The sequence below is a fragment of the Lutra lutra genome, chromosome 10 (genome assembly GCF_902655055.1).
Source record: "Lutra lutra chromosome 10, mLutLut1.2, whole genome shotgun sequence".
Lineage (NCBI taxonomy): Eukaryota > Metazoa > Chordata > Mammalia > Carnivora > Mustelidae > Lutra > Lutra lutra.
Window position 1 is genome coordinate 54642499 of NC_062287.1, and position 20346 is coordinate 54662844.

General features: G+C 37.3%; 1 protein-coding gene across 2 annotated transcripts in view; it reads right to left on the minus strand.

Annotated features, from left to right (window-relative positions):
• The window catches only part of UVRAG (UV radiation resistance associated), a 307325-nt gene that overhangs the window by 215088 nt on the left and 71891 nt on the right, over positions 1–20346 (minus strand). For both annotated transcript variants that reach the window (XR_007120854.1, XM_047690725.1), the window contains exon 6: positions 6500–6582. Coding sequence is in view for 1 of the 2 variants with exons in the window: in XM_047690725.1 (XP_047546681.1) it covers positions 6500–6582 (83 nt within the window). In the remaining variant the exon portion in view is untranslated. The remainder of the gene's footprint in view (positions 1–6499; positions 6583–20346) is intronic.

Genomic DNA, 20346 nt, shown 5'->3' on the forward strand with positions numbered 1-20346 from the left:
CTATTTCTCTCTGCCCTCGTTTTACATGAAGTAGTGACAGTGCTATTTACAAGCCCAAACACATGACTTTAAAGGTAAGACAGTAGCTAATATGATTTTACCACACAATTATGCTCCAGAATCAAACAGTAAATCACACACAGAGCAAACTACCAACAAACTTTCACTTCTCTTTGTTGTCAGTTTGTCTACTTTACAGTAATCCTCTTAATTCTCCTTTTAATTATTAAAAATAAGCACAGAGGGGCACCTGGGTGGCTTAGTCGTTAGGCACCCAACTCGGTTTTGCCTCAGGTCAATATCTCAGGGTCATGAGATCCAGCCCCAGATCAGACTCCATGCTCAGTGCAGAGCCTGCTTGAGATTCCCTCTTCCCCTCCTCGCAACTCCATTCCTGTCACCCCTCCCCGCTCACAAACACATGCTCTCTCTCCCTAAAATAAATAAATATATTTTTTTAATGAGCACACCCTCATGCTTATGAGCATTTTTTTTAAATGAGCACACCCCCTCATGAGACCCTAAGTAAGAGCTTAGTCGCCACTACGAATGGCAAGATATATGAGTTTTAGAATATAAATTCTGTGACATCTTTTGCTTACAGCTGCATTTTAGCCATATTCTCTACACTCGTAATTACCACAGAGAGCTCACCAGTCAGGGTTAGCCTTTGGGTTACTCTCTCTGTAACCCAAAGTTGATTATCACATCCAAAATTTATATGGACAGAGGATATGCCCTTATATATCTCATCCCATCTGTTTTCTATACATTATCTGGAGAATAATGTATTTGATGTAAAGCATTTCCCTTTTAAAATTGAAATTTTAAAGGAGAAAGTATTTTCTATCAAAGCAGAAGGCAGGAACAGTTTACCTCCAGACAGCCAGATAAAGCTCTTCCAGAAAAATCCACATAAGGAGTAAGATTAAAAGTCACAAAGTCCTGAAATCTCACCAGATGTTATGTGGAGGGCAGTGGCAGAAAGAAAAGAGGCAGCTGAAGGTTCACAGATCTGATTATACTTTCAACACTTTTTAAGTAACGGCCTAGAAATTTTTTATGACCCTCATTTTGCCAGATGCAAACCAATTAACTAGAACAACAAAATGCTAGTCCTCTGTAACCTGAAGATTAGTTCAGTCTGATCAAATCAAAAGACCATTTATTATCTGTTTAATATATATGATATGCACTGTGATAGGATTACTACAGAGACCAATAAACAAAGACTCTTGCCTAAAGGAGCCCTCAGTTTGGGGGCGCTGAGAGGACAGAGAATCAGACAATGAAGAGCTAATTACAACATAGTATGTACTCAATTTAATACTAGCTATTAATTGCACAAGCAGTGGTAAGAGGACTTAAAGTAAGGACACTAGTCCCTATAGAGTGTTCAGAACAATGTCCTTTGAATATCACATTAAGAGTGTTTGCTTCATCCTGTATGTGATGGCTCAAAGACTGTAGGCCCAATGAGTGACAACAGAGATATATTTTTTTAAAGGTTACTCTGGCAGCAGTGCAGCAGATAAAATGTACCAAAGCAATATAAAAGATCAGAAGGCAGTAAAATATACTGGTTAAGAATACAGGCTTAGGAGCTAGACTTTCTGGACTTGAATACAGGCTAAGAGGAACTACTTGTGAGACCTCGTCTAAGCTACTTAATTACTCTGTGCCTCAACTTCCTCATCTGTAAACAGGATAGAAACAGCTGCTGTGAAAACTAGAAGAACTAATGTAAAGCAGTAAGAAAAGCTCCTGGCACAAAGTAATTGCTCAATAAACAATAGCTACCAATTACATGAAGGAAAAACTGGTTAGGAGGTCAAGAAATAGTCGCAGAAAATAGAGATGAGAACAAAGAAGGGTATGTTCACTTGGGTGCTTGAAAAGACGACATATAGGACATGAGACATACAGGGAAAAGAAAAGGAAGAGGAGAATAACACCAACGAATCTAACTCAGGACATGTTAGGGATTCCTACGGGACATGTTAGGGATAAGATTCCTACAGAACATGAAAGTATTAATGTCTAACAGTCACTGGAAAATACAGATCAGAAATCCAAAAGAAGGGAAGGAACTAGACATATAGGTTTGAGAGTTACTAACATGTGGCTGTGTTGGGTGAAGCTGTAGTAATGGAAGAGAGTACTCAGGGAGAAAGAGTAAAGCAGAAGGGTTGTAGGATCTAGTCTACAGGACGTGGGGCTCTAGGATCACAACAGCATCCACGGGAATTCCAATATAACCATCAATTGTCAGGAAGATAGAGAGGAAAAAATATAGTCATAGGAAATAATCCCTTTCTTCAAGAAGTTTTCAATGTCATTAGGGAGAAAAGACATACACCCATTAAATAATTTTATCATGATTGCTCAGGATTAATAGAAGTAAGGCTAAAAGCAGAGGTGGTAGTCTAGAAGGGCAAGAAAAGAAAGAGAAATTAAGCCAGAAATTGAAAAAACTAATGCTAACATAAAAAAAGAAACACGAATTCTACGATGGGGGAAGGAAAGGAGCAAACAAAAACTATTATGTACTGAATATCTACGATATGCCAGTAGCTGTCCTAGGATCCTTCAAATATTTTACCTTACTTCTCATAACACCCCTCTGAGATAAATATAATAGCTATTTCACAAAAGTAGTTTGAGCCATACAAAGTAATCTGCCCAAAGTCTTACATCCAGTTATGGGCATAAGATATGACAGTGTTAGGACTGGAACCTAGGTGGAGGGCCCATGATTCTCCACCATATTTCCATTTCTTCAATGTGGCAAAAGTAGGACATGTCAAGAAGGGGAAAGGGGCAATAAAAACTGCCCTAGAAGAAAACCTGAATTATTCTCACTTAATCTCACTATAGCATATTTAGTATGAAAGGGGGAAAAAATGACCTTTTAAAAATCAAAAGTAATCTTTCAGTCTCAGAGAACAGACAGGATTATAGATGTTTCCTGCTTCCAGCTCCATCCCACTGATAGCACACAGTCCCCACAATTAGAAATCTAAATTGCACACCTGACCATGTCACTCCTCTTTCTAAGCTTTCAATAACTCTGTATCACCAATAGGATTAAATAAAATCATCAGAACCAAAAGGAGAAAGTTATCTAATAAGCCTTGAAACTCCTTAACCTAGAAGGAATAAAAGAGGAAAAAAAAGTTAACTTCTAAAAATAAATTCCCACTTGCAATTTATAACCCAACTTTTCTCACTTTAAAACCATAAAATAAATGAAATTTCAAGTGCCAGTTAAAGAGCAACATTGACACCTTGTGGTGAACATCCTAATTCAAGGGTAATGAGTCAAATGTAAGGAGTAAAGTGGTTCCTAATTAAATGTCTGCTTACATGAAACTAACTCTTAATCCAGGAATATCCAAGGGTTAAAGAAGCAAAATGTAATTACCTGCTTGCACACACTGAATGTAAATTTGGAAAGACCTGCTATTACTTTGGTAAAACTGAAATCAGCCTACATTCTTTTAACTACCGTCAGAAAAATCTGAATAAAACCTCAGGTCACTGTTTTCTTAAAAATGGTAAACATATCCACCTGAAGGGGGTCTAATGCTTGGGTCGTAGGTGTTGCAAAATCCCTGCCTTAGTCAAGATTTCTTATTTTTTCTGTAACATTCACATTATAAAAAGTGGAAGGAAATATGCATCCTAGTGGCACAATAACACAGTGAAAGTTACTAACTAGAATATACTTTCAAAAAACAGACTCAAGAGACTAGGATTCTAGTCCTGATTCCAAATGGCACTGAGAATTTTGTGAAGTTAAGTAATATTAAAGAATTCAGACTCTATGTTTTCACATAAAATTACAGATCAAGAAGTAACAATTTCACACACCAAAAAAAGCATCAAGGAAAGAAAAGGTATATATATATATCTTTTTCTTTTAAAGATTTTATTTATTTATTTGACAGACAGAGATCACAAGTAGGCAGAGAGGCAGGCAGAGAGAGAGAGGAGGAAGCAGGCTCCCTGCTGAGCAGAGAGCCCCGACGTGGGGCTCGATCCCAGGACCCTGGGATCATGACCTGAGCCGAAGGCAGAGGCTTTAACCCACTGAGCCACCCAGGCGCCCCAGAAAAAGTATATTTTTAAAAATTACTCCCATCTAGGTACAATGTTACCTGAATTAAAGAAGGGAAAATGAATGAAATTGATCAGCACAAAATTAAGTTTACCAGCAAGCATAAACCATGCCAAGAACTGTGAGGTAAGAAGAGCTTTTGATTTGGCAAACAGATAGATGGTGGTTACTCCTTCCTAATGTCTAAGAGAATTATCAAAGGAAGTTCCATGTTACTTATTAATGTTGATGACTACAGTATTAAGTTTCTAGTTCCAGAGTAACTCTCTGGGCTCTGGTAAATTGGTTGGTAAATGGACACTTGATCTGGTTCAAAAGAGTACATCTATGTTACCAGCTATAAATGATACACACAATGCTAATGATAAGGCCACTGCTAATAAATAAGGCAAATCAAACTGCTAACACACCTGAGGAATCTGGAAAGCAGCCCAGAAATGAGACCCCCAAGAGACATATCATTGCAAGAATCAATGTTAAATAATTGAGCACTAACTACCAAATTCCCCCAGTGATTTTGCATTTATGAAAGGCTCTGTGATTTTCAGAAATTTTCTCTGTCATTATGCTATGTGTACCTTATAACTACCTTGTAACCACCAATCTAGGAAGGTAAGTGAGACTCTGAAAAGGATCTGCAAAACCTGCTTGCAGGAAAACTTCACATCGACCTCCAGTCTGGCTCTTACTCACTGTGTACTCTCAGATAAATCCTATAATGCCTCTTGGCCTCAGCTTCTACACTGAAGACAAAGGCTGATCCCTGATGTCTAAACATAAAAATCTTCAAAGAGTTTAAGACAGTAAATATGGAAATGCTCGTAAGTTACACAAACTTAAAATATTACTGCCTCTACCTTTTGGAAGAATCAGAAACGTTAAATGAATTCTGATAAACCAGGAACAACTGAATTCAGGGTCAAGTTAACCAAAGCATTCTCTATTGTACCACATTGTTTCCCAAGACCCTACAGCACTTCTTCAGTCCTTATTTTCCTGTCTCATCACAGAGCACTCAACACTGCTTGCATCTCTATTCCTTTAGATTCTATGATGCAATTTCCCCCCAGTTCTCCTCTTTTCACTGACTTCATATTTCCTTTTCTTTTGATTCTACTGGTTTTGCTAATAAGATCACATCATCTCACACTCGGACAGTATATTTAAAATAGTGAAATCCATACCCTCATTTCATGAGGAAAACAGGTCAAGAAATATTAGTGGTTTACTCACATTTCAAACTATTTCTGTACATTCCTCTTTGCAATATTTAAAACTCAATGTAGTCTCAAACTGAATAGACTCAAAAATACGAGTTATATATTTTAACACCTCCTGCTTTTTCTCTCCACCATCCAATTACTAAGTCCTGTGTGTTCTCTTACATATCCTAAAAAGTCAAAATGAAAGTATGGCTCAGATAAGAATCAAAAGTCATCAAATGTCTGTGGTTACTTTAGTTGAAATGATTGTCTCTTAAGAGCAATTTACACAGGTCATGTGACCAAACTTTATCATCAAGTATAATAAGATTCAAGATTTGCAAAGAAAAGGTCCACTTCATAATGTTTATAAAATAAACAATCATCCAATTGGACAAGAGTCCAACCATCCTTCTGGACTCTTCCTCTAGTAGATATATTGAAGTTGTCTAATGGTCTGAAATTTATGATGTGTTATGTAAACATTAGAAAAATACTGCCAAAATCAAATTTCAATGAACCATCTGTCTGAGTAGGGTGAACACAGGCTGAGTGTCACTGTTACCTTTGTTTTGAATTGCATTTATTTTGGTTGCCTGTCTCCTGGGAAAATGTCCTTGATGATCTACCACATCGAAAATTAAAAACAAATTTAGAAATGTTTCAAAATTAAGCCCAGACATTATGAAAATACAGAGTTAAGGCAGTTAGTTAAGCCTCTGAGCATGAGATTCATGCAAAGCTCCTTTGCCTTGCCAAACATGATTCTTTTAAGATGAACAGCAGGTCAAAACTCTAAGCCATGTCTGGGGCTATTGGAGGGCTTTTCTAGTAATGCTGTAGTTGTTAAGATTTTGATAAGCCTAAATTTTGTACCTCTGGTTGCTGCTCTTTACAGTACAGAAAACCAGAAACAGCTCATGTTCCTGTTTTAAGATCATTGGCTTCCAATCATTCTCTCCCACTGTCCAGAGAAAGGAAATGGCGTTCCAAAGGCTTTGTGAAAGAGATAAAGTTAAATCACTGTAGCTACAAAATTTATGAAGCTCTCACTAAAAAATGTTAAGCCTGAATAACAGCTTCTAAAGCTCCCATACATTTTCTCACACAGAAATGTCACAAACTCAAAATGAGGAAGATTCTTTAGAAAATGCAGGAGGTCTAAGAAGTTTCTTACCGCAGCAAAGAGAAGACATCATAAGAATTGCGAACACAGTTCTGATCCACCTGAAGAATATTCTTCTGAGCATTTGAATAACCCTGAAAGACATGAATCGACAAATTAATGAAAGTAAAACAGAATGTGTAAAAATTAATCTTACTGTTTATCTTCTGAAAATTATTATTTAGCCTCAGTAAATTCAAATCATTAAGGGATTCCAAAAAGTAAAATTTCCATATAACTGAAGTTTAACTTTTTTTTTTTAAAGATTTTATTTATTTATTTGACAGAGAGAGATCACAAGTAGACAGAGAGGCAGGCAGAGAGAGAGAGAGAGAGAGAGAGGGAAGCAGGCTTCCCGCCGAGCAGAGAGCCCGATGCGGGGCTCGATCCCAGGACCCTGAGATCATGACCTGAGCCGAAGGCAGCGGCTTAACCCATTGAGCCACCCAGGCGCCCCGAAGTTTAACTTTTTAAGTAGGTGTATTTAAAATAAGTATCTTCTAGTATTTCCATAGAGAAACCCTGTTTTACATTATAAATTGTAGTGAACTTCCTGGGGAAGCCCCAGAAGGCTTTTTAACATATGATGTGACTGAAGATGAGTATTAAAAATAATATTTCAAGGGGCACCTGGGTGGCTCAGTCAGTTAAGTGTCCAACTCTTGATTTTTGGCTCAGGCCATGATCTCAGAGTCCTGAGATCGAGCACCACATCAAGCTCTTCACTCAGCAGGTAGTCTGACTGAGATTCTCTCTCTCCCTCTGCCCCCCACACTTGCTCCCTCCTTTTGTCTAATAAATAAGTAAGTTCCTTTAAAAAAACAATATTTCAAGCATGTATAGCCATCATATATAATGTTTTTATGGGGAAAGGCATTCCAAGTTCTAATTAGTAATACCAGAAGTAAATATTTCTACCAGTGAAATAAAGGTGGGAGGAGCACCAGAAAGAAAACAGCAAAATTCCCTAAGAAGAAAAGAACAGGTATCTGTCATTTAAGAAATGCAAAGTAAACAGTAGTCAAGAAAAAGGACTCTAGACCCAGACCACATGGATTATAATTTAAGCCCTTAATACACCAGCTCTGTGATCTTGAGCAAGGCACCTTAATTCTCTTAGTTTAATTCTGGTTTGTTTTTTCATCTAGAACACAGAGATGATAACATTATCTACCTCACCAATTGCTGTGGGAATTAAAAAAGAGTTATTACTTATAAAGCAAAAAGTATGAAATAAGTACTATATAAACGTTTGCTACCATACTAATACAAGCATTTTTTTATAAATTACATTGCCACAGACATTAAAAGGTTATTAGGAGAATATGAACAACTTTATAGTAACATATTTGACAGCTTAGATGCATCAGACACCCTCCTTGAAAAAATCCAACATGCCAAAATTGAAATAAAATGTCTGAATAATCCTATATCTATCTAAGTGAATAAATAATTGAAAAGCTTCCCACAAAACAGTGTAGGTCCAGATGGTTTCACTGATAAATTCTATCAAACATTTAAGAAATAACATCAATTTAACATAAAAATAAAATAGAGGAAAAGAGAACAATTTCCAACTCGTAAGATCAATGTTACTAATGTTAAAACTTGACAAAGATATCACACACACACACACACACACACCCCCCAAAATCTCTCATGAACACAGATAAAGCAATCCTTACCAAAACATTAGTAAAGTGAACTAGTAATACATTATAAAGATAAAACAGTCACACATCATAATTGCCCGAATTTAGTCTAAGAATACAATACTGGCTTAACGTTTAAAAATCAATCAATTAGAAAAATACATAATATAATCATAAATCTATCTTGACAGGCACACAATTATAAAGATACAATGTGACAATAACATAGAAGTAGAGGTACAGAGCTATACAGAAGAATAATTTTTGTATAATATTAAAATTAAGTTGGTATTAATTTAAACTGTATGATTATAAATTAAGATGCTGATTGTAATCCTGAGGGCAACCACTAAGAATTAGCTAAAAGATACATTGTAATGTATGTATGAGAAATGACAAAGAAATCAAAATATCACATGAGAAAACATATAGCACAAAAGAAGGTAGTAATGGAGGAATAAAGAAACAAAAAAGATATAAGAAACAAAAAAATAGCAGAAGTCCTTCTGTCTCTGTAATTAATTAAGTGTAAATGGATTAAACACTTCAATTAAAAGGCAGAGATCGGCTACACAGATTTCATTTTAATGCTATCTACAAGAGTTGTGCTTTAGAAACAAAAACACAAATAAGCTGAAATTGAAAGGACAGAAAGATATTCCATGTAAGCAGCAAACAAAAGAGAGCTGGAGTAGCTATACTAATATCAGACAAATAGACTTTAAGACAAAAAACATTACAAGAGACAAAGAAGGACATTGTATAATATAAAGGGTTATAAACATATATGCACCTAATGACATGTAATAAAATACATGAATCAAAAACTGATAAAACTGGGGCACCTGGGTAGCTCAGTGGGTTAAGCCTCTGCCTTTGGCTCAGGTCATGATCTCAGGGTCCTGGGATTGAACCCCACATCGGGCTCTCTGCTCAGCAGGGATCCTGCTTCCTCCCCTTTTTCTCTGCCTGTCTCTCTGCCTACTTGTGATCTCTGTCAAATAAATAAGTTAAATTAAAAAAAACTGATAAAACTAAGGTGGGAAATAGCTAGAGATGTCAACTCCCACCTAACAATGGAAAGCACAGATAAAAGAAAAGAAAGCACCATATAAAAGATAAACAAGGAATATAAGACATGAATAATACTATAAATCAACTAGACCTACTAGACATATATAGAATGTTCCACCTAACACAACATATATACATTCTTCTCAGTGCATATGGAACATCCTCCAAGCTGGACCATATGTTCAACCGCCAAACAAGTCTCAATAAATTATTAAAAGTTGAAATCATACAAAGTATCTTATTTGACTATAATGGAATGAAACTAGAAATCAGTAACAGAAGGAAATTTGGAAAGTCCACATACTACAAAGTGAACAACACACTCTTAAACAAGCAGTGAGTCAAAGAACAAATCACAAGGAAAATTAAATACTTTGAGGTGAATAAAAATGAAAGTACAGGGATGCCTGGGTGGCTCAGTCAGTTAAGCATCTGCTCAGGTCATGGCTTAGGTCATGATCCCAGAGTTCTTAGATCGAGTCCTTGTTCAGTGGGGAGCCTGCTTCTCCCCATGCCTGCCCCTCCCCCTGCTTGTGCTCTTTCTCTCTCACTCTGACAAATGAATAAATAACATCTTTATTAAAAAAATAAAAGTACAACATATTAAAAAATATGTGATATAGTGAAAAAGTGCTACGGGAAATTTATAGCTGTAAGCATCTACATTAAAAAAGAAGTAATGAAGAGTTCAAATTAATAACCTAAACATCCACCTTTAGGAACTAGAAAAAGAACAAACTAAGCCCAAAATAAGGGAATAATTAATAAATATTAGAACTGAGATCCAGGAAATAAAGAATACAAAAACAATAGAGAATATCAAAAACCAAAAGTTAGTTCTTTAAAAAGATCAACAACTCAAGCTTAGACTAAGAAAAAAAGTGAGAGAAGACACAAATCATTAAAATCAGGAATAAAAATGGGAACATTACTACTAACCTTACAGAAATAAAAAGTGTTGTAAAACACCTGTAGTGTGTGTGCCAATAAATCAAATAATCTAGATAAAACAGGTAATCAGATAATCTAGATAAAACAGAAATTCCTGGAAACACAAAAACTCCCCAAAATGACTCAAGAAGAAATAGAAAATTTGAAAGACCTACAAGAAGTTGTTGAGACAAGTCAAGTCATTACTTAGCTAAACTACTCCCTGATACCACTGCCTCAGCATCCATTTTGTTTGGACAAGGGGCCTGCAAGGACTGTAAACTAACTAGAGCTCTCAGGGAAGCACATGTCCTAAACAGGACGCCACAGAGACACAAGCACTGTAAGTCTGTTTACAAGAACTCATGATGGGACTTGTGATCAATGGTCTCTCCCGGTTCCCAGTACCTGTATGATGCGTTAAGCGCCCTTAGATAAAAGCCCTGGTGGAGCTTACCATAACCCTACTCTTTTGGTTTGAACTGACAAATCTACCTATAGCCCAGAATCTCCAAAGCCCTCCACCCATAGACCTAATAAAGGCACTGTACTCCAGGTCCTACCTCTCTACAACTGCCTTGATCTCCCTCTCTGAGATCCCTTAAATGCATGCCCTTATAATTCCTCTAGAGCCTGTAAGTAAAAAACTTTTCTATTTCAATTTCTCTTGTGGTCTATTGCCTAACCATGGCTCACCAACCAGCATTCTGTGCTCTATCTAATAACTGTTAATTTAATAAAGTCATAGCACAAGAAGCTGAAATAAGTAATCATAAAACTCCCAGCAAAGAAAAGCCCAGAGCCATATGATCTGGTGAATTCTACCAATCATTTAAAGAAAAAAGAGCACCAACCCTTCTCAAAGTCTTCTCAAAAAAAAAGGAAAGAGGAGGAAATCCTTCTTACCTCATTCTATGATGCCAACATTACCCTGATACCAAAGCCAGACAGTAACATCACATGAAAATTATAGACCAATATCCCTTATGAATATATATATGCAAAAGTCCTCAACAAAATACTAGCAAAGCTAATCCAGCCACATATTAAAAAACGTAAACCACTGGCCAACAATTCCACTTCTAGGTATAGACCCAAAAGAACTGAAAGCAAAGACTCAGAAAGACATTTGACATCCTTGTTCAGAGGAGCATTATTCACAACAGTCAAGGGGCAGAAGCAACTCAGTGTCTACCAACAGATGAACAGACAAAACATGCTTTATTCATACAATAAAATATCATTTAGCCTTAAAAAGGAAACGAAATTCTGCCATAATACAGATGACCCTTGAGGTGATTTATGTTTTAAGTAAAAAAAGTCAATGTATCTGACTTATTTTAAGTTGGCCACTATTTAAAAAAAAAAAAAAAAGTTCGGCAATTCCTCATATAGTCAAACACAGAATTAGCATTATGACCCAGTCAATCCACTCCTAAGCACATACAGTGTGCATACTGTATGATTCCGTTCACATAATATACCTAGAGCAGAAAATCTGTAGAAACAGTAAGTAGGAGGTTGAGTGCTAGGGGCTTTGGAGAGGGGGATACAGGGAGTTAGTGCTTACTGGGTAGTTTTTCAGTTTTACAAAATAAAAAAAAGTTCTGGAGACAGATGGTGGTGATGGCTGCACAGCAATGTGAACATACTGAATGCCACTAAACTGTACACTTAAAATGGTTAAGATGGTAAATTTTGTTATTATGTATATCCCACCACAATTTAAAAGTAATTTTTAAAAAAGGATTATGTACTAGGAACAGTGGGATTTATCTAAGGTACATAAGGGTGGTTCAATAAATGAAATTCCATATAATACACCAGTTAGAAAGACTCACACTTCCCGATTTCAAAGACGCAGTACGAAGCAACAGTATAGGGTGGTACTGGCATGAAGGTAGGTCCACAGATCAATGGAACAGAACCGGTAATTTACAAATAAACTCACACACCTGCAATCAACTGATTTTAGACAAAGGTACCAAGACTACTCACCAGAAATATAATAGTCTTGTCAACAAACGATGCTGAAACAACTAGATAGCCATAGGCAAAAAGAATGACTTGGATCCATCCCTACACCACATATAAAAATTACCTCAAAATAGACCAAAGGCCTACCTGTAAGAGCTAAAACTATAAAACTATTTAAAGAAAGCATGGGGGTACATCCATATAACCTCAGATTTGCCAATGGCTTCTTAGGTATGACACCAAAAGCATGAGTAACAAATACAATAATAAACTTGACTTCATCAAAATTAAAAACTTTGTGCATCAAAGGATAGTATAAGAAAGTGAAAAAACAATGCACAAAATGGGAGAATATATTTGCAAATCATATAGCTGATAAAGTTTTCACATCTAAAATATATAAAGAACTCTAACAACTCAACAATAAAATGACAAACAACCCACTTAAAAAATGGGCAAAGGGGGGCGCCTGGGTGGCTCAGTGGGTTAAGCTGCTGCCTTCGGCTCAGGTCATGATCCCAGGTCCTGGGTTCAAGCCCCACATCGGGCTGTCTGCTCAGTGGGGAGCCTGCTTCCTCCTCTCTCTCTGTCTGCCTCTCTGCCTACTTGTGATTTCTCTCTGTCAAATAAAAAAAAAAAAAAAAATGGGCAAAGGACTTAGAGACATTTCTCCAAAAAAAAGATACACAAATAGCCAGAAGCACATGAAAAGATGCCCAACATCATTAGTCATTAGAAAAAGGTGAATCGGGGCGCCTGGGTGGCTCAGTGGGTTAAGCCTCTGCCTTCAGCTCAAGTCATGATCTCAGGGTCTTAGAATCGAGCCCCGCATCAGGTTCTCTGCTGGGAGAGCTTCCCCCTCTCTCTCCGTCTGCCTCTCTGCCTACTTGTGATCTCTCTCTCTGTCAGATAAATAAATAAAATCTTAAAAATAAAAAGGTGAGTCAAAACCACAATAAGATACTAATTCATACCCACTAAGATAAGCAAAAACAAATAAACCAACAAATAAACAAGCAAAATTTTTTTAAAATTTTAATTAATCTCTACACCCAAAGTAGGCATTGCACCCCAAGATCAAGAGTCACATGTTCTACTGAATGAGCGAGCCAGGCACCCCAAAATTAAAAAAAAATCCACGGGAAATGTGTTGGCAAGAATGTAGAGAAATTAGAACCCTCCTATAATGTCACTGGGAATGTAAAACACTGGGCACCATTTAAAAAAAAAAAAAAAAGCTTGACAATTCCTCAAAAAGTCAAACACAGAATTACCATATGACCTAGCCAATCCATTCCTAGGCATATACCTAAAGGAAATGAAAACAGGTCCTCAAACAGATACTTGTATACAAATCCTCATACCAACACTACTCATAATAGCCAAAAGGTAGAAACAACCCCAATATCCATCAATGGATTAACTGTTAAACAAAATGATATCAAGACAATGGGTATTTCTTAGCCATAGAAAGGAAAGAAGTATTAACACGTCCTACACATGGATGCACCTCAAAAACATCAGGCTAACTGAATGTGGACAGACACACTTTTTTCTATTGAAAAATCATCCATACCCACTAACGTACAACTAAAAGCAATACATCATAGCAAGAATTCAAATGAAAGCCAGGATCCTCGGTATTAATCCACTCTGCCTGTCATGGAAGTGAGGAAAACAATTTAACTCTCCTCTAGAATTCAGTTTCTTTAACTATAAAATGAGATGAAACTACTAGTAATAAAAACAATTTTCAAAAAATGACAGGAATACACATAAGAGTAACATTTATGAGCGTTTACAGTACACCAGGCAGTGTTCTTTTCCAAGTTAATATTAACAATTTAAATGTTCATATGCTAAGGGTTAATATATTTTTCACACAACCCTGTGAAACAGGAACTATTATTATCCCCACTTTAAAGGTGAGGAAACTGAGACGCAAGGAGGATTAAGTAGAAGAGCCATGCAGTCTGGCTCCACAGCCCATTTTCTTAATGACCATGCTATACTTGATCTCTGAGACCTTTCCAGTTCTAAAATTCTGGGTCCATGTACATTTAAGGCAACTTAAGAACATTATTAAACCCTTCTGCCTCAGCCACCACTTAGCAATTAACATTCTTAAAATATGCTAAGAGCCTTGTTCTGAATGACATCTAACTTCACCACATGTGTGATCCTGACAGACCTCTGATGAAGGATTATAATGGAAAGAAATGGCTCGTTTGTATCCGGTTATCTGTGTGAGATACTGCCAAGTGCCAAAGAGCCCAGAGGAGATTTACATGTCACTCAAAATTCTTCTGAAGCCAGGCCTAACAATGCTTTTTCAAGGAAGGGACAGGCACCAGTCTGGGTGAGTGCCTAGTACATTGTTCAAGAAAACAAATGATTAATGTCACCTACCCAGTGAGCAGGAGTAATTCCAGGCAGATGACCAGGTGTGTTTCTAGATCAGTGGTCAACAAACTTTGTCAATGGCCAGATAGTAAATGTTCCAGGCTTTGTAAGCTGCATGTCATCTCTGTGGCATATTCTTTGTTTTCTCCTTCAAATTTTTCACAAATGTAAAAACCATTCTTAGCTGTTGGGCCATACAAAACCATGTGCTAGACTATAGTTTGCTTACCCCTGTAGTAGACCATTGGATAAAGTCACCTTTTAAACTATATTATGGTACATTTTTGAGAGTTTTTGGCTGCTACAACAGTCACAAGACCATACTTAAGTTCCCTAGAATTCTAAGTTACACTAAAATAATCCAGCTGACAGAATAAATGATGATGAAGCAAAGAGTGTAATATACATACTTATTTATTTCAGCGTTTATTGAATGCCTAATACACACAGGGTGTCAAGCACATGCTACCATCCTTATGAAAGTATACAACCCAGGACACTATGATGTATATAAGCCAGTTACGTTTCCAAGTGAAGTAAAACCTGTAAAGGTGCCATAGGATAGGTTAAAAAGGAAATAGCTACAGGGGTTCTGATGTAGTAAGGATTCCATCTAGTAGGAGCAGGAACATCAAAGGCTGCAGGGGTGGCAGTAATTGAAACAGATTAAGAAGTATTAAAAAGCTGAATGGCAGTGAAGGAAAGTCCCACACAGTCTGAACACCTTTAGCCAAAGCATGACAGTGGGAAAACACAAGTTGCATTCGGAGAAAATTAAGTCGTGGTCCAATTTGTTCAGCTTCAATGACATGGAAATTACTTGGAACCCTGGAGAGGAAAACAGTGGGAAACAGGGTTGAGTAAGTCGGCTGGGAGGGCCAGAGTAGAGAAAGCCTTGAATGGCATGCTAAAAAGTGGATCTTTTTAGCTCTCTAGGCAGTAAGGAGACATGAAAGGTATCTGACAATATAGCATTATGACCAGAGGTGCGTTTAAGGGAAGTTACCCCAGTAATGACAAATATGATGCATTAGAGAAGGCAGAATGTCCCAACACCAGTTAACAGGCTATGCTAAAAATCCACAGGTACTAGAGATAATAATAATAATAATGATAATCAAACACTAAAAGAGAAAAGACAAAAGCACAGCTAGAACTACGAGTACTTATTGTACATATCACTGACTGAATTTAGGCTGATGGAGAGAAGGAAAGCATATCAGAGATTCAGACACAACTAGCAGAAAACAAGAAGTCACTCAATAAAGCTTTTAAGCAAAGGAATAAAAAATGGAAGTCTGTCTTAGGAAGATGAATCAGTCAGTAGTGAATAAGACAGAGTGGATACAGAGACTAGAGTCCATAAGCCCACCAGAAAACTACAACAGTAACCTATCCTTACGGGGGTGCCGGTCTGAGCTTGGATCATGCATGGCAACAGAGATGGAAAAGTTGCCACGGATAGGAATTATTTCAAAGGCCTCAAAGGAGGCTAGTGGCCAACTATAGAGTAGATAAAAGAAAGAACTCAATCAAATCTTGCAATACTTGGGGCCCAAATAAATGGGAAAATAGTTAAGAAAGAAGTGGGAAAATAGAAAGGAAATAAAGCCTGGAGAGAAAAATGAAGAGTTCCATTTAAAGTATAATAATCTGCAAATGACAGGTTTCGATGCAGAAATGGCCAGAAACTATTTAATCCTAAAGAACTAGAATTTTGAGTAACAACCCATCCAGTTGATAACCAGCTATCCCATTAGGTATCCCATTAGAATGCTTAATGATCTGCTGCTACAGAAGCTTTACTCATTCATTCAACAAGTATTTATTGTATTACTACTATATGCCAGGCACAGTGTTAAGCACCAGGAATAAATTAGTAATGAAGGCAGACAGACCCTGTCCCTGCCCTTATGTAGCTTACAGTCTACAGAGAGATGAGCAAATGGACAATCAGAATACAATCAGGTAAGTGTCAGTGATGAGGAAAATGAAGGTGCCATGGAGCATGTAAGAGGGGTATCCAAACCAGAGTTAGGGGTATATCACAGAAAGCCTTTCTACAGAAAGGAGATCTAAGCTATGGGTGGGGTGCTTAGAAATCAGGAACCAGATCACACAGTAAGACCTTATAAGCCAGTAATTACTCTGAAATGATTCAAATAGAAGAGGGAGATGACCAGCATTTGGAAAGATAAATCTGGTTATATACTCCAAAAAGCAGGAAAGAAGTAGATAATTAAGCAGACACCATCAAGTAGTCATTCAAAAAATAGGGAGGCGTCCAAGCTAACTCCCCTGTTCTGACTTTCTGACTTGAGACAATACATGGATAGTAGTACCATTCACTAAACTAAGGAATACAACAGGAAAAAGTTTTTCAAGATGGAGAGGGGACTTGAGCTCAGTTTGGGTCATGTAAAGTGTGTGTATCTTTGAAACATCCAAGCAATTTAACGCAGTCTGGATATATGGAAATAGAGACCAGAGATGTAGACTTGGGAGGGATCTGAATGCAAATATAACACGTTCATGAGAAGACAAAAGGCCCAGGTGGAAACCTGACGACAACAGTTTAAAGGCTCCACCGAAAGCTTTCCTCAGCAGAACTAATACATTCTAGATGTTATTCATAAAACTATTAAGTGAGCTTTGCAAGTAGTCTTTGTCTTTTTTCTACTTACTTAGCTAGAATAAGAAATTATGATTGGCAAGGGAAAAAACAATGGCTCTCTACTACTTGAGCGTATTTTCAGATGCAATCAGTATCCATTTTTAAATATAGTACTTATTTGTAAAACGTCTCTTAAAATAGCTACCTGATGAATCAATAGACAGCCTGTGTTCCTATGTGTATATGTTCATCTGGACCTTAACACACTTTTAGTTGCCAGCCAAGTTTAACTGAAAAAAAAAGTCAAGAATCTCTGTCAAGTACCTTCAAATCTCGGGTACCTGTTGCCTCTGAGGAAGCCCAGAAGCTAGGCTTTTCAGGAGGAAAGGCAAGACCTCTTCTGAGACACTGAAGCAGAACTGAATATATGTATTCTCCCAGATTTGGTGTAAGGTTTGAGACCACAGAGGAAGTTCTCCTCTCCCTCAAAATAGTGAGAAGCATAGTGAGAAGAATAGTTCTGTTAAGCAAAAGTATACAGATCCTGAAACCAAAATCAACTTCTTTTAAGTTCAATCGGGTAAAGAAATCCTTGTTCATATTTTAGTGTTTTAAATGACCCTCAAGAAAGCATTACAATCAGAGTCTCACGGTGCAAGTATGAAGTGGACTTAAATGCCATCAGTGCTACTCCCTGACAAGAGGACCGAAGCTGGGTCTGTCACGTAACCTGAAAGTATCTTTCAGAGTAGAGGCAGGAACCGTGTGATCCTAACAGACTGAGTTCACTCATGGAAAAATATGAACTAAGCAAAGTCTATGCTAAATCTTGACACTCACAGAATTAAGACACAACTTCAGTGGAAAGGAGCTTATGCCCAAGAGGAGAGAAGGCACGCACACAAATTCCTATACGTGTGAGAGGCGAAGAGAAGGCAGGACTGGCATCACACTAACGAGCATTAGTGAACGGGGCGGGGAGAGAGAGAGGGAGAGAGAGAAGAAAGGACTCCCAGCTTGGAAGAACAATTTAAACCAAAACCAACTATGGGCTGGGGTGGGGGGACACAAAGGCCAAGCATGCCCTCACCACAGATCCAAGAAAGAAGAGTAAAAACAAGTTTTCAAAATCTTAAACTCTGAATCCTCTAGTGAGGGTTAAGTCTGGAGCTCTGTTTCTGTTTACTTTTCAAGAATCTAAAAAATCTATACAAAGAACCCTGCCTGGCTTTGAATTTTCCAGTATTAAGATTTAGAAAAGCTCAAAAAATTGTGCTAAGAAGACAAGATCCTCCAAATTCGTAACAGGAAACGTGGCATTTTCCCAGATTATTTTCTGGCTGCAACGAAGAGGGAGAATGGGGACCACACTGCAGCAGCAGGATTTATAAATATGAATTACAGGATAAGATGATTTTCCAAACATCTGTCAGAAGTTAATTTGATCCAAGAGAAAAGGGGGGAAAAGAGAAAAAAAGACTCAAGAGAAGCCAAATACAGTGACTAATACATGGAACTTTTATAGACTTCAGTGGGTTGATGGCCTCACGGGCATTGCATGCCCACTCTACAATAATAAATACACACACTCTGTACAATAACGCACTTCATACCATTCAAAGCCCTTTCCCACGTACCTTCTCACTGGATTCTCACAATGCACACAGTGGAGATCTCTGGTTAAATGTAAACACAGAGACCTGGTACTTTGAACAGGATATATGAAGTGGGAAGAAATGTAGAGATGGCATGTAGCATAGTGTTTAAAAGAAAACACCTTTGAATAAAGGAGACCTGCTTTTAAGTCATGATTCTGCTACTCCCCAGCTATATAATCTTGGGTTAGTAGTTTCAGGTTTTCTTCTAGGGTACTTTACCTATAAAATGAGGATAATAACTACCTCGTGGAGTTGTTACACGAGATTAAATAAAGCCACGTAAAACAGCTAGTATAGTATCTAACAAAGAGTAGGTACTCAGTAAGTGAAAACTGGCAAGGGTAGCTTTCAAATGCTCAGTCCCTACCTGGTATAAGTAACAGTTACTAGGCTATCGTACCAGCTCAAATCATTCAGAAACAAAGTTTTACCCTAGATTTAGACAGAGCTCAGATACCTAAATGTTTTATGACAAAGCAGGCAGCTATTAGAAACAGCCCCTGAAGATTTATTGTCTTTATATTTTATAATGGAGTGGGAAGAGGCATAAGGAGAGCTGAATAGAGTATGTAGAGGAATGGTCTATTTTTATGATTTTCCAATTTTTGCTTAATGATGTACAGAAAGACCTGGATATTATACCATATCCCTTTCCCTATTGTTAAAACATAGGCCCCTTGGGACATTTAATCCCTACCGCTGAACATCCAGCTTTGAGTACTGTGTAGGATGTGCTTTGGAAACAAGTTTTATGTCCATTAATTTGATTAGTAAGAGGAAATAGCCATCTTTTTAATTTCTCAGTTCTATAAAGTAACTAAATGGAAATATCTTGACTGGGATTAGAAATCAGATTTTCTACTTTTCAAAAATATCATGCCTTGAAAAATATAAAATAAGGAATTTTCATTTGTACAAGTTCTCAAAACAGACTCTGAAACTTGCTATTGTCCCTAAATCTTTAATCTAGGCTTGACTATGCACTTGACATGGTCAAGTTGTGTGACTGTATTTGTGAAATTAATCACCAAATTGCTATTTCAATCTCCTGAGAATTTCATTCCAAAAAGATTTGATCCTTTTTACTAGATTCTACTCCTGCTCTTTTTTTTTCATTAGAGTGAGAATGCACTGCCATCTACTGGATTCTGAAGATACTGCTGCTATAACTTTTAGTCTGAGAAAAAAATTCTTACCAAGCTGATGCTTTTTGTACTTTGTCAAAAACATAGTAGTTATTATGGCAGTATGAGTTACATAAAAATAAAACTCCAGAGGGGTACCCGGGTGGCTCAATTGATAAGGGTCTGCCTTCAGCTCAGGCCATTATCCAGGGTGCTAGATGGAGCCTCCACGTCAGGCTCCCTGCTCAGTGGGGAGTCTGCTTCTCTCCCTTCCTCTGCCCCTCCCCATCCCACTCATGCTCTCACTTACTCTCTTGCAAATGAATAAATAAATAAAATCTTTAAAAATAATAGGGTTAAAGTGGGTAGAAGAGAGAAATAATACCAATCCCTCGAGATTTTTATTCTCAATTATTGCTATGATAGT